At 46.9% G+C, this 12,944-nt stretch overlaps 1 protein-coding gene across 2 annotated transcripts in view; it reads right to left on the minus strand.

Moving 5' to 3' along the window:
- Positions 1-11,083, minus strand: part of AMFR (autocrine motility factor receptor) — a 27,953-nt gene extending 16,870 nt beyond the window's left edge. The window contains exons 1-6 of one of the 2 annotated variants that reach the window (XM_004704884.3): positions 10,991-11,083; positions 7,441-7,605; positions 4,877-5,029; positions 3,397-3,437; positions 2,201-2,333; positions 628-761 (exon numbers count right to left, since the gene is read on the minus strand). In XM_004704884.3, coding sequence (XP_004704941.2) covers positions 628-761; positions 2,201-2,333; positions 3,397-3,437; positions 4,877-5,029; positions 7,441-7,605; positions 10,991-11,053 — 689 coding nt within the window. In that variant the 5' untranslated portion in view covers positions 11,054-11,083. The remainder of the gene's footprint in view (positions 1-627; positions 762-2,200; positions 2,334-3,396; positions 3,438-4,876; positions 5,030-7,440; positions 7,606-10,990) is intronic. The other variant, XM_045293725.1, reaches the window with a different exon arrangement.
- Between the last annotated feature and the right edge of the window lie 1,861 nt (positions 11,084-12,944).

Consider the following 12,944-nt stretch of genomic DNA (forward strand, 5'->3'; position numbering starts at 1 on the left):
CCCCCCCCCACCGCTTGCTTTCTCCACGCAGCAGTGCAAGCTGGAGAACTGTGTGTCCTGTTATCTACAAGGACTCCTGCTATCAAGGCCTCCGGGAAATGTTTATGGGCAAAAGAGAGGAGCAATCCCCCCAGGGGCCTGGACATCAGCAGGACACACATGAATCCTACTCCTTCAGGCCTTAGCCTTAGGCTGGCTAACGAGAGGCTTCTGAGGGCTGGGGGTGGGTGGGGGTGGGGGGGGTTGTCCACATGTAGGAAATAAACAAGTCCCTTCTTCACAAATTAAAGAGGTCAGAAGCCCAAGGAAGTGATGATAAAAAGCATAGTAAAAGAGAACGACTATTTCTCCAGGGTCTTTACATGCCCAGATCATTGTGAGCACAGTACACGCAGCTGTGTGCTCCTCCCACAGCCCTCAGAAGAAGGCTCCCTTGTCAGCCTTACTTCCGAGATGACGTAACTGGGGAGCAGAGCGAGGGCAACTTCACCTGCAGGGAGTCCGCCTCGGAGCCTGTGCTGTCCCCACCTCCTAACAGCTACAAGGGCAGTGCTGAGCACATCAGAGACTGCTAGGAACACAGCTACCGTCAGCCACCTTGGGAAGAGCTAGCATGCTTCTACTTACCTGGCCTCCATGTTCCCAACCACACGCAAGTAGTTCTTGTGCCGACGGATTCGACGCTGGACCTCGTGAAAGAGGTAGCGCAGCTGCATGAAGATCACCAAGCTGGCCATGGACAGCCAGATGTTGCCAAACAGCTTTAAGATGGGACAGAGAAGAGAATGCACCATAAAGACAAACCGAGACCTTGCGAGTAAAAGGGGCGTGGTGTGCACACAGTTCTGAATCGCTGGTAATGGCAGCAGCGGCGAAGTGGTTTTTCAGAAAGCAAATGCAAATCTCTGGCGCATGGTCTTAAACAATGTGCATGATGGTGACGGCAGTCCGTTAGCAGCCGTCTTTGCAGACATTCACAAACTCTGCACACGGCATCTCACTCCAACGATGGGACAAAGGCAACGAGGGAGTGACACTCGAGGGAGTGACAATAGCAGTGGTGGACGTGGCGTTACGTGTTAGTCAAAAGACACAGGACTCTGTGAGCCCAGGGAATGAGCCCAATATACACGAAAAGCCTCCCTAATCATAATACAAAATGCCCAGCGGGTGGAAATGTAACTCACAGAATATTAAAGCATCATTAATTATATAGTTATCATATGTAAAATTCATTATTGATATTATACGAGTAGCTGTTTGCATAATATACTTACTCTTAGCTTATTTCATATATAATGAATATCATTTATATTATGCAAATTATATTTGACTTATTATTTGTATAATACTTTATAGTATACTTTTTGTATAATAAACATTTATTATATGATGTTATATTTCTTGTACATAAATGAGGGAGCTTCAAAAAATTCATGGAAAATGGAATCAAAAGATAATGTACTAAAAGAAGAAAATGCTCTAAAGTTGATGTGGTAATGACTGTACAACTCTTCTGGATATGACTGAACTCCTGTATTGTATGACATGTGGATGATGTGCCAATGAAACTGTTTAAAAAATAAATTAAAAATAAAACAACAACAAAAAAGATAACGGATATTTTTCATGAACTTTTAAAAGCCCCGTCGTAAATATTTGTTATCTATTTATATTTGCCATACAGTAACTATTTATTAAATATATTATACTTATTATATATAATGATTCGTGCTAAAGTAACTACCTCTTGACCTGGGGCAGCTGAGGTTACCGTAAGCCCAGGAGGGTGGACATACCTCCAGGGATGGGCACCAGTTAAAATGGCTGTAGATCAGTGGTTCTCAACCTTCCTGATGCCACGACCCTTTAATACAGTCCCTCATGTTGTGGTGACCCGCCCAACCATAAAATTATTTTCATTGCTACTCCATAACTGTCAGTTTGCTACGGTTCTGACATGCAGGATGTATTAGGCCACTCCTGTGAAAGGGCCATTTGACCCCCAAAGGGGTCGTGACCGTCAGGTTGAGAACCGCTGCTCTAGACACTGCCTTCCCCCAGGCAGGAGGAAGGGCGCGGCTGCACTCCGTTTCACAGCCTTCTGTGGGCTGACGCAGGCCTCGGTGCGAATGCTTCCTTTATGAACACCCCACCCAGAGTCCCCGCTCCTGAGCAGGGAGCTGGGGAGAGAACTCACCAACATGTGAATATGGTGCATGAGGTCCAGGGACAAGAGCGTGAGCTCCATGACAAAGTCTGTGTAGTACACACAGGTCCCCTTTCCTTCCCACGTCCCTTCGTGGTTGAGGTCCCACAGGTGAATGACGTATCTGCAATGAATAGCAAACAGCACGTTCATCATTCCTGACAACTGAATTTGGTGTGAGCATGATACAGGATCATCTGATTTTGATATATTGTATGTGTATGTTTTTTTCCAAAAAGAGACTTTATTGTGATTAAGGTGAATGTTTCCACAGCTAGTCAGGTTCCCATGTGAACTTTCTACACAGAGCTTTAGATGACAGTGATTCATAGTCACAGTGCACCATGACTCACATCCACGCCGTTTCTGGCCGTACCTACACTCTAACTTCCCGGTCCCCTCACTGTCTCCCCTTGGCTTCTGAGGATGTTGTGACCAGGTGGTCTCATACAGGTGGCTTTAAAGGAGCTCTTTACTCCTTTATGACACTCTTCATTTGGTAAGCCAACCTGCTATTGAGCTTGAGGGTGACCTCAAGCAACCATTTCAGTTCAGCAGATGAGGTTTACACCCTACTGAGAATGGTTTCTATAGTGGTTCCAGAGAACAGGTCAAACCTGCTCAGTGACATCCAAAGTTAGGCTGCCATCCTGAATCTAGTCACATGTATACCCTTATTCCCTCCTCCTCCAGTAGCATATGAACCACCAGATCACCCCCTCCCATTACTGTATTACCTATAGGATACCCTTTCCTGTGACGTATGTCTTCACCTGTAATTAGGGGGCTTGCACGTCCCCAGAGAATATAAAAGCCATGGTTAGTAATAAATCTCTCTCTCTCTCCACATGGACCACCAAGTGAGGCTGAGGTGCGCACTGCTACCATGAAATGTGTCTGACTCCATTATTTCAACCTCTCTTCTATCTCTCATGCTCTCTGTGACTTTACTACAATCTTTATTTATTATCGCTGTACACTTGCGCCTACCGGACCTGTGCTGATGCGTTAGGGCTGGTTCCCCTCACAGCAGCTCAGGACAATTGCCTCAGAGAGCTCTCTTCTCTCACGCAGTCAGTACGTGTGGACGGGTTAAGAAGCGGAGTTCTTGCCTATTTCTCCTGCTCCCTGCCATACGTCACACCGTGACATCAGCTCTCAGTCACCCCGCCCTGCACTCTACTCACCGTAAAATCACATGCGCGGTCCTCACTGTCACAAGAAGAGACTGTTTAAAAAGAAGACAATTTCACTTTATTTGTATTAAAACTTAGGATTTCTCAGGCCAATCTTACTTTTGTAAAATGATAGAAGACAAAAATTTTCACTTCACGTAACTAAAAGTAGATTGAGTCACCAATCATTCAATTTCCTCTGCTTCAAACTTCCATGGACTATTTTCAAAACCGAAAAACCCCACTCTCATTGAGCGTTTTCCTGTTACTAAGCAACCCCCACCGATTCCCGTCCATCTCTTCAGAATGTGTTCGACAATCGTGGGATTCTTCCTGGTAGCTTGACAACCACCTCTGTGTTCCACAGCAGTGAGTCACCACGCTTGACCACCTAAGACAGACAGCTGTCACCCTAGACCTCCGACACGAGCGGAGGGAGTCTGGAGCTCTGGTGGGGCTGCTGGGTCCCACTGGACTGCTGAGCCCCCACGGGGAAAGATGGGGCTCCCGAGTCGAGTCTCAGCCTCAGAAAACGCGGGGCAGCTCCACCTTGCTCATCGAGTCACGGGGGGCAGAAACAGACTCACTAGGCGTGAGCTTTTGAAAACACGAACTGAATAAATATCATTGAAAGCAAGACTGTAAAAGAGGAGATATATTTATATACCTTTTGTATAAAGAAAAGTGTTCAATCAAGATTACAAATGCTTGTGATAAGCATTTAAATGTTCCCTTTCTGATTTGACTTGTACTACTACTACTACATTCAACTCCGAAATGAACACTTAAACAAAAAATAAAACTTAGTCCTGTGTTGGCAAATTCCCAATTAGCAGTTGAAACTAATGTTTTAAATAAGAATTAGCATAATGAATATTTCATTGTTTCATTAATAATATTAATTATGGATAATACAAAGGTATCTTTCCTTTGGCTATGAGAAAAAAAAATACAGCCAATGAACATAGTATTCACTGCTACTAAAAAGAAATCTGTATTTTTGAAAAGATTTTAGAAAGCATTTTTTTCTTGAATTTTAAAATATTTGTGAATTATCTGATTTTCCTTTCAAAAATAACAAGTATATTCTTTATATTTAGGTATTTATTATGTTCTCTTAAACTTCAATGTATGCCCTATCTCAAAAAAACAACAAAGGTTACAGCTGATTGTAGCATCAATCAACAAACCAGCGTCGGTGCCCAGGGGTCTCCGTCCCCTGTGCTGGTGTCAGAGGATGAGGGCGGGCATGGCACCACGTGCCACGGGGGAAGCCTTAGTCATGCATCCCATCTTTCCTGCCTCAGTTCCTCCGTGCGAACATGGAGTGAGATAAGGGCCACGCATGTGCGGTACGTACAATCATGCCGGGCATCGAGAACGGATGCCAAAAATAGCGATTCCGCACTATCGCAGACTGAGTACCTCGCCTGGGCGGAAGCGCCTGCCGTAATCTGCAGAGTGCCTGCTGCCAGACCCAGGCCCGCCTCACCTCGGCGGCCATGAAGGCCAGCGTGTGCACGCCGTGCGTGTGGCCGGTGACGCAGCAGACGACCGCGAGCCCGCAGCACGCGAGCAGCATGGCCATCAGCAGGGACAGGACTCGGCCGTGGCTGCTCATCGGGGTTGTGGGCGAGAAGGAAAGCTGAAAGAGGCAAAACAAGGAAGCACGCAAACGTCACGCTCCGCAAGGCCATGCCGGCTCCCGGCTCTGGGGTTCTGGGCTAACCTTAAGGGCACTCCGTTACCATCCGGGCCCTAACCTTCCAACCTGACGGGCTGGACAGGGACTTCTGCTGCTAAGGGACCAACAGACCCAGAGGGAATAGGCCTGGTTAGCATCTTGGCCTTCGGGTCAGGTCCTGGGGAACACCGGGTGAGCATCCTGACACCGAACTGCAGCCTGAGGGAAACCTGAAACATCTGACACGGAGCTGCAGCCTGCGGCACATGTGCAAGAAAACATGCAGGGACCCAGGGACGGACTGAGCGACTACAGAGGAGACTGCCCGGCCATCTGCAGCACTGTGCTCTCCATCCCCTTGCCTCGGCCCCCCGAAACCAAGAAGTGCTCCCGCCTCAGCCCCCTAGGAGGGACCTGCTTAGTTCTCATTCTCAGAGCCTCACCGCCCGAGGAGGGCCTCCATGCCTTTGAAGGGTCTCTATGCACACATAAAACGTTCATTTAGTTCTCTGGCAGTAAGTAAGTGTGTGAGTGTGGCTTATCTCTAGCTCCTTAATCGTAAGTGCCACATGGGTGGGACTTCCTGGTACCCAGAGGACGACAACCCAGCGCTAGCTGAATGGCACACAACCTACCCACATCTGAGAATGAGCTGATGCTTAGAGATCCTTGCAATGTAAGAAATAGAAAAAAATATGCAGATTTCCATCTCCTACTCTCAAGGCTCCTGCTGCTCCTGGATCAGAAACTAGGGCAAATGCCTCACAGTGGACAGGTCTCTCCTGGGACACTCGGAGGGGGAACTGTCTCAGTACACAGGTCTCTCTTTGTGGTAGTCACATAATCTGTCAGCTTGAGGAAGGGGTGAAATCTAGCCTGTCAATCAGGTCCCAGCTTGATGACCTCATTTGGAAGTGCAACAGTGATAAATATCTCATTGGAAGCCAGATAAGCTCATTCCCTGCAAGACATTCCTGTTGACAAGATACATGCAGCTACATTAGAGCCCTGGAGCTGGAGGAGCCAGGTAAGACCCCTGCCAGTGCTGAGATGCTTCCACCGCCACTGGATCCACAAGACTTCCCACCCACTGGCCTGTGATCTTCCTGCATTCAGCATCATTGCATGTGTGTGTGAGTCTGAAGAGGAATTTATGGACTGGTATAGGGCATATGGGCTAATAATTGGACTTACGGATGTTATCTGGATGGGGCTGGGATGCGTTCTGAACATACAATTACCCTTTGATATAAAGCTCTTTCTTGTACACATATGAGTGTCTCCCTGGCTTTGTTTCTCTAGTCCATCCAGACTCACACACTCCTGGAACACAGCACATCCTTTTCCCTTCGCTCAGTCTGGTTCTGGCGTCCCTCCCCCACATTCCCTGGGATGGTCCAGGGCCAGAACAACCCAAATGTAATTCTGGTGCAGATTTTCTCGATGCAACCTTGTGTTAAGCAACAGCTTAGAAAAGCAGGCCTGGAGCTGTGAATCCTGAGGAAGTGAGTGAAGATTGGCAAACCAGTGTGGGAGGTTAAAAACTTCAGTGGGTGACAAGGGATAAGGGTTGGATTGTGAGAGAGCTTAGATTAGAGGGCAAGATTAACTCACAGAGGTGCTAGAGCCACCTGGGACACGAGGACAGGGCAAGGAAAGGGTCGGCAAGGCTCTGGCCTCGCTCTCACCGGTGCAGCGCTATAGGTACAACTACCGGGAGCCCGGAGAGATGAGGTCAGGAGCAGGCGGCGGGAGGGCTCACTGCTCCGGTGGTCCTGATTCGCTGACAGGGGAGCCTTGGACTGGGGCAGAATATGATTCTGCTCCCCCCAAGCATGGAAGAAGCTTCAAGAATTCATTCGATCCTGGCCCAGTTAGGGTGGACACAGTGTAAACCAGCCAGAACGAATTCCAAGAATCAAATGGAGGAGTCGGAGATGGAGACACACACACACACACACACACACACATGCGCGGAAGAACAGAAAAAAATTTCTAGAGACCAGTTCTCATGCTATGTGTATGAGGGGCTTCAAAAACAGTAGATGGAAAGGGGGAATTAAAGGAGAATGGGCTTTTTCCATGACTCTTTGGAAGCTCCCTTGTGTGGACAGACTTCCTAGCACCAGGACTGACACAGCGTGGTCCCACAGGCTGACCCTCTGGGGCTGTAACATATTACCCCTGGGGTGGGGGAGGGGGGCTCCAGAAGACAGCGTCTTGAATCCTTGATCTGCGGTGGCAAGGCTCTCGGGGAAACAGGAACCTGACCCAGGAGGCCGCCGGCAGGCCTGTGAGGCTCATTCCTCCAACACAGAGGGCCCAGACCTGGAGCCCACGCTGCTCGGCAAGCAGAGCCGGGGAGAACTCACATATTCAAATCGGTCCTTGCAGAGCTGAACCATCAGATGCAGAAAGACCAGGCCAGCAAACCAGAGGCACCACATGACCACCTCCTCCACGGTCTGGACATTCAGCACGCCAAAAATGAAAATGAACTTGTAGAAGATAAAATTCCAAAACTTGTCTTTGAGGTGCTAAAGAGAAAAAAAGGAAACGTCAGCAACGGTGCTACCATGACAACCAACCCAGCTCAGAGGGGCTAGCAGGCACAGGCTGGTTTCTGCGGAGGACGGATTCTTGCCCTGGCTTTCTAACAGGTTTCCCCAGGAAACAGACACGAGCCCTCCCGGGATGCGAGACTGTGTCTGGAGGCTGCGGATGGTAAGCCTGAACCAGTCTCAGGATCAGCGACCCCTCCTCTGCCACCCTTCATTTCTGATTAAGAAGAGCAGTGGCCATGAGGGGCACAGTTTTATCTGCGGAGCTTGAGGTCACCATGAATTGCCATCAATTCAGTGCGTGCCTGGCTATACTCATTTCCACTTTAAAAACATGAAGCAAATAAGGCAAAATGACAGGAGTTGATGAAGCCTGACAGTGGGGCTTCATTATGCTGTGTGCTGTATTTTGAGTGGCTGAACCAATGTGCTATAAAAACAGTTTTAAAGTAAAAAGAAGGGGGGGGCATATTAAGAAATGAAAATCCCTCAAATGTTCAACACAGGTTAGAAAAGAACAGCAAGAGCTCCTAGTATCATTTTTATACTCTGTTCTCTAATCTAGATTGGGCTTTTTATTTTTTTAAAAACACTCTTCAGATTTAAAAATATAACACATGCTCATTTGCTAGCCCAAAGTATTAAAAAGTACCCCCAATTCAAGTAAAATGCCTTACCATTTTAGGCCTTTTCCTTGTTTCGTCACATGAATAAAACACATTGATTTTCATACACTGCTTTCTTTTTCCTGTCACACTGTGAGAACTTGACCACCCTGGGAGAACATGCTCTGAACGTGCCATTGTAATGGCTGTGCTTGGAGAATGACGCTGTTTCCTCCACCGCTCAGAAAACACTGTACGAATGTCTTTGTACCTCCCAGTTCCTGCTTGTCAGCAGTTCTGAATCAAAGGTTACACACATTTTCCCAGCTTTTCCACACTGTCCATCAGCTTTCCCAGTAGCCGTGCAAGTGTGTGCTCTGACCCCAGTGCACCTGCAAACCTCCCCTGCACTACTCCTACAGGGAGGACTCCTCGTTTTTAAATCACCCCAACCCTAGAGCAAAAGAGGGCAATAAAGGGCCTCGCCTGCCAGATATGAAATATACTGTCCAAGCATTTGTAGGGCCGGCTGGGAAGTGGGCAAAAAGGGTACTGATAGCAACACAACTTTGAGTCTACTTTTTTATGTCATTTTGAACCACGGAAGTATTTTACAAATTCAACAGTAAAAATAAAATGGGGGGGGGGGGACTGGAAGTGACGACAAACAAATACTGATAGAACATGATTATATGTATGAAATTGAGAGCGTGATCTCTTCGAGATGAGAACTGCTTCAAGAACTTCTACACACAACACTGACCATACACCCTTTGGACGGTCAGGGAGTAAGATGAAAACTGTGAAGAAAATCAAAGTATTCCCTAGCTTGTTCCCCCAAAGGCAGAGCAGCGTTGCACTTAGGTCGTCTGCTAAGTAAAGTTCTCGTTTTCTGGGAGCCATCCTCCTCAGTGCACGCCGCCGCCTGGGTGACGTCTGCTCCCAGTCTCACACAGGACGGGCGCAGGGGCACTCTGTGTACTGGTTCTGAATCCCACCTTAGCCACCTATGCACTGGGGATGCTGGGGCATCCTTGCTCTTTGATTCCCCAGCTACAAAGTGGGTCTCTTAACAGAATAAAAGGGGGCTTCAAATTTTCATCCACAAATGGAATTTTCCCACAAACTTTTTGAAGCTTCTTTGTACATCTCATAGGATTATTGGGGAGGCTAAGTTAATCTGTGTAAAGTGCTTAAACAAGTGTGTGGTACATTAAGTGCTTTTAAAAAAATGCCTTTGATTTACATTCCACTGAACCTTATAAGATTACAGTTCAGTTGAGCATCTGTGTCTCAGCCTTTAGCATTACTTGAATTGAGCAAAACCATGTCAAGTCTATAGAGTTCTAACTCAAAATGCTTAACAAGTGCTAATGGATGACATTAATCCTAATAGAAGTCAATGCACCACAGCCTGACAGATGCGAGTTATCCTGAAAAAATAGTAGAGACAGGCATTAAGAATGCGAGACATGGTTTGCTCTTGATAGTCTAGAACCCTCTGAATGACTCCATGGCTGTACTTTCTATAAAGCTGAACCCAACAATTGGCATTTTAAGGAAAAGAAAGTAGTATGTAAAGCTCACTGGTGCCAAGTCAGTCCACAAGCAATTCGATGGCCTGCCTGGGTCCAACCAGTTTCTGGCTGACAAATCAGAACTTTTTCTTGCAAGAAAAAAAAGCATCAAAAAGAGCTACGGAAAAAAAAAAAAAAAAGAGGAAGAAGAAACTATGCTCTACTAGCCCAGACCTGTAGCACTGATATTTAAAGAGAAGTGCTGAATTTCCCACTAATGAAAACCTCGGGGGAAACGAGTCTTGTTCGGTTGGTGCTCACGGGCAGGTAAGGGAAGACTACACTGCGGCTCTTTGCAAAAACAGTGACTTCACTGCTGTACGTTTATGCTGTCCTGCTTTTAATGGCATCTGTGTCTCGTCAGGGGACAGTGTCAAATAACGGTCACACCATTCTCCACTCAAGTCCTTGGGGAAGCATAAGTCTGTAGAATATGTGTGCAACATAATGCTTTCCTGAACATGTCCCTACATAATATCTTCACTCTGTGGCCAATCTCACCTGAAACCAGAGCAAGCCACCTAATTTACCCTGATAAGCCAATGACTGTTAACCTACTTTTCTGAAGGGGACTGGGCTGGGGGGAGAAGACAAAAAAGCTACTCAATCATTCTGGAAAAGAACCCATATTCTAAAGAGTGATATTTATGATCACACAAATCAGAACGATTCAATTCTATATGCATAAACTTCATGGAAAAATAGCTAGAAGGAGCAACATTGCCAGGGACAGCTGGCTACACTGATTATGGACGGTGAATAAAAGTATTATTACAATACTACATTTCTTGATTCTGAGAAGTGTCTACGGTTATGTAAGATAATGTCACTGTTCTTAAGGGAATCTGTATTTGGAGGGAAAAGAGTATGGTATCTGCAACGGACATACAAGAAAGCTTCAACACGTTTGTGGGAAAATGGAATTCAAAGACGTTGGAATCTGTCCACGGACTTTCTGAAGACCCCTTGGATCTAGAGGTAAAACTTTATGAAACCTAAAAAAGCAGCATATGAAAATTTAAAAGCAGATGGGACAAACTGTTACCTACTGATGAATCTGGTTAGAGTTGGTGTAACGATTCATGCACCTTTTCGGTCATGTTGAGATTGTAACAAATAAAGGGGTGGAGGGTTCTGGTCACGTGAATCAGCTCTCCGTGCCCCTTGTGCTTGACTCACCTGTCTCTCGCTCACTCGAAGTGGACCAAACACAATACATTGGATTAGCTTAGCCACCAGCATCAAAACACAGCAAGCAGTATTTACCAGGACCTGCATGCAAACCAAGAAGAAGTTTATTTTCTCCTGTCGAAAATAAAGCAGCCCTAGAAACGGTCATCCGGGAATTCCACCTTCATTTCCATTCTCTGCAATGGGAGGGGCGCTTTATGGGAGGGGCAGCATGGAGGAGGAGCAGGGAGAGGGATCAGCTTTCTGGTTAAGTCACAGTATTTGGTCCCAACATGCTCCTTCCGGCCAACCCCTTCCTTTCAATTCTACATTGTAGGTAAAGTGAGAGAATTCATCGTTTTCCACAATGAGTTTTTGATAGCCTTGAAGAATGCTAATCTAGATGTAGAATTTGTCATCGACAGTAAAGCCAGCACCAAATAGCCCACCCTGTCACACAGTCAGAAGGTGGGAGAGCAGGGGTGGGAAGCCATAAAACCAGGAGGAGCTGAGAACGAAAAAGTATATTTTTTAATTTTTTAAAAATGTGTGGCAAAGGAACAATCTGGCAACCAAAAGGTAGCTATTTCCCATGCCAGGTGGCGGCCTTGGCATCCAGGTTCTGGGCAGCAAAGGGACATGGAATCTGGAAACCAGGAGCACGCAACGTAGCCGAAGGGGCTGAGAACTGCAAAGGCAACGGTGGACACCAGTGCAACATCAAGCCCCGCCTTCAAGCACTGGTGGAAAGTTGTCTTTTCTAAAACCAATGGACGCATGCGCAGCCAGCCTTCCTCTAAAGTTCGCAAGATGGAACCAAAGGCTATGGTGGCAGAGACCACATTACTGAGGCTGAAATGATCTACAAAATGCTAAGGATCCCTTCAAGGCCAAAATGATCTAAAAGATGGCTCAAACCTTAATTTGCTGAGTTAACAGGAAATCAGTCATTCTTCCCTCTACTTTTAAAAGCAGCATATGATTTTTTTTTTTTTAAGAGAGGAGGAAGGCAGAGGCAAAGCCAGCCCCAGTATGCTAAGTGCTAAAAGCTCCGCAGCTGCCTCTCACACCACATATCACCATGGTGCTCTTGCTGAGGCAACCCTGGCTGCCCTCATTCAGCACAACAGGGTGAAATTAGGGTTAATTCTGTTGTCTGGTGGAGCAACTTAGAACCTTCAAATAATCTTGTTTCGGGAAGGGACTGAGGGCAACAAACTACAATTTTTCCTAAAAGCGCCATTCTAATTCATAAACTCCTGCGGGCCAGCCCTAGTCAAAACACAGGCTGGGGTCACCTGGACCATGTGTAACAGGCATCCGAAGACCCCAAACAAACAAATCAACGAAAAGACCCTTTACTGACAAGGAGGGGGAATCAGAGCAGAGACCCAAAGCCCATCACAGACAACAGGACATCCCCTCACAGAGGGGCCACAGGGGAGGGATGCGTCATGCAGGGTGCTGTAAAGCACCAATGAAACACACAATGTTCCTCTGGTTCCTTGCGGCTTCCTCACCCCCCACTGTCATGACCCCAGTCCCGCCTTTCACAGTGGGCTAGACCGGAGAGTGTGCACAGGTACAGGTGAGAAAGAAGAGCTCACGACACACGGAATCCAGGACAGAAATGGGAACAGCGATGCCAGGAGGGCAGGGGAGGAAGGTGGGGAGAGGAGGGGAGGAGAGGGGAATCAATCTTGACGATGTGATCCACACATAACCGCCCTCCCCCAAGGGCACGAACAACAGAAGCTGTGGGGCAAGGGAGACAGCAGCTGGTATACGATATGAAGATAATAATAATTTATGATTTATCAAGGGCTCATGGGTGGGGGGGCTGATACCAAGGGCTCAATAGAAAGTAAATGTCTAGGAAAAAATGACGGTACCATATACAAATATGCTGGATACAACTGATGCATGGAGTATTACAAGAGCTGTAAAGAGCCCTCAATGAAAT

Source organism: Echinops telfairi, unplaced genomic scaffold (genome assembly GCF_000313985.2).
Source record: "Echinops telfairi isolate 266 unplaced genomic scaffold, ASM31398v2 ScPeMD7_2291;HRSCAF=2852, whole genome shotgun sequence".
Taxonomy (NCBI): Eukaryota; Metazoa; Chordata; class Mammalia; order Afrosoricida; family Tenrecidae; genus Echinops; species Echinops telfairi.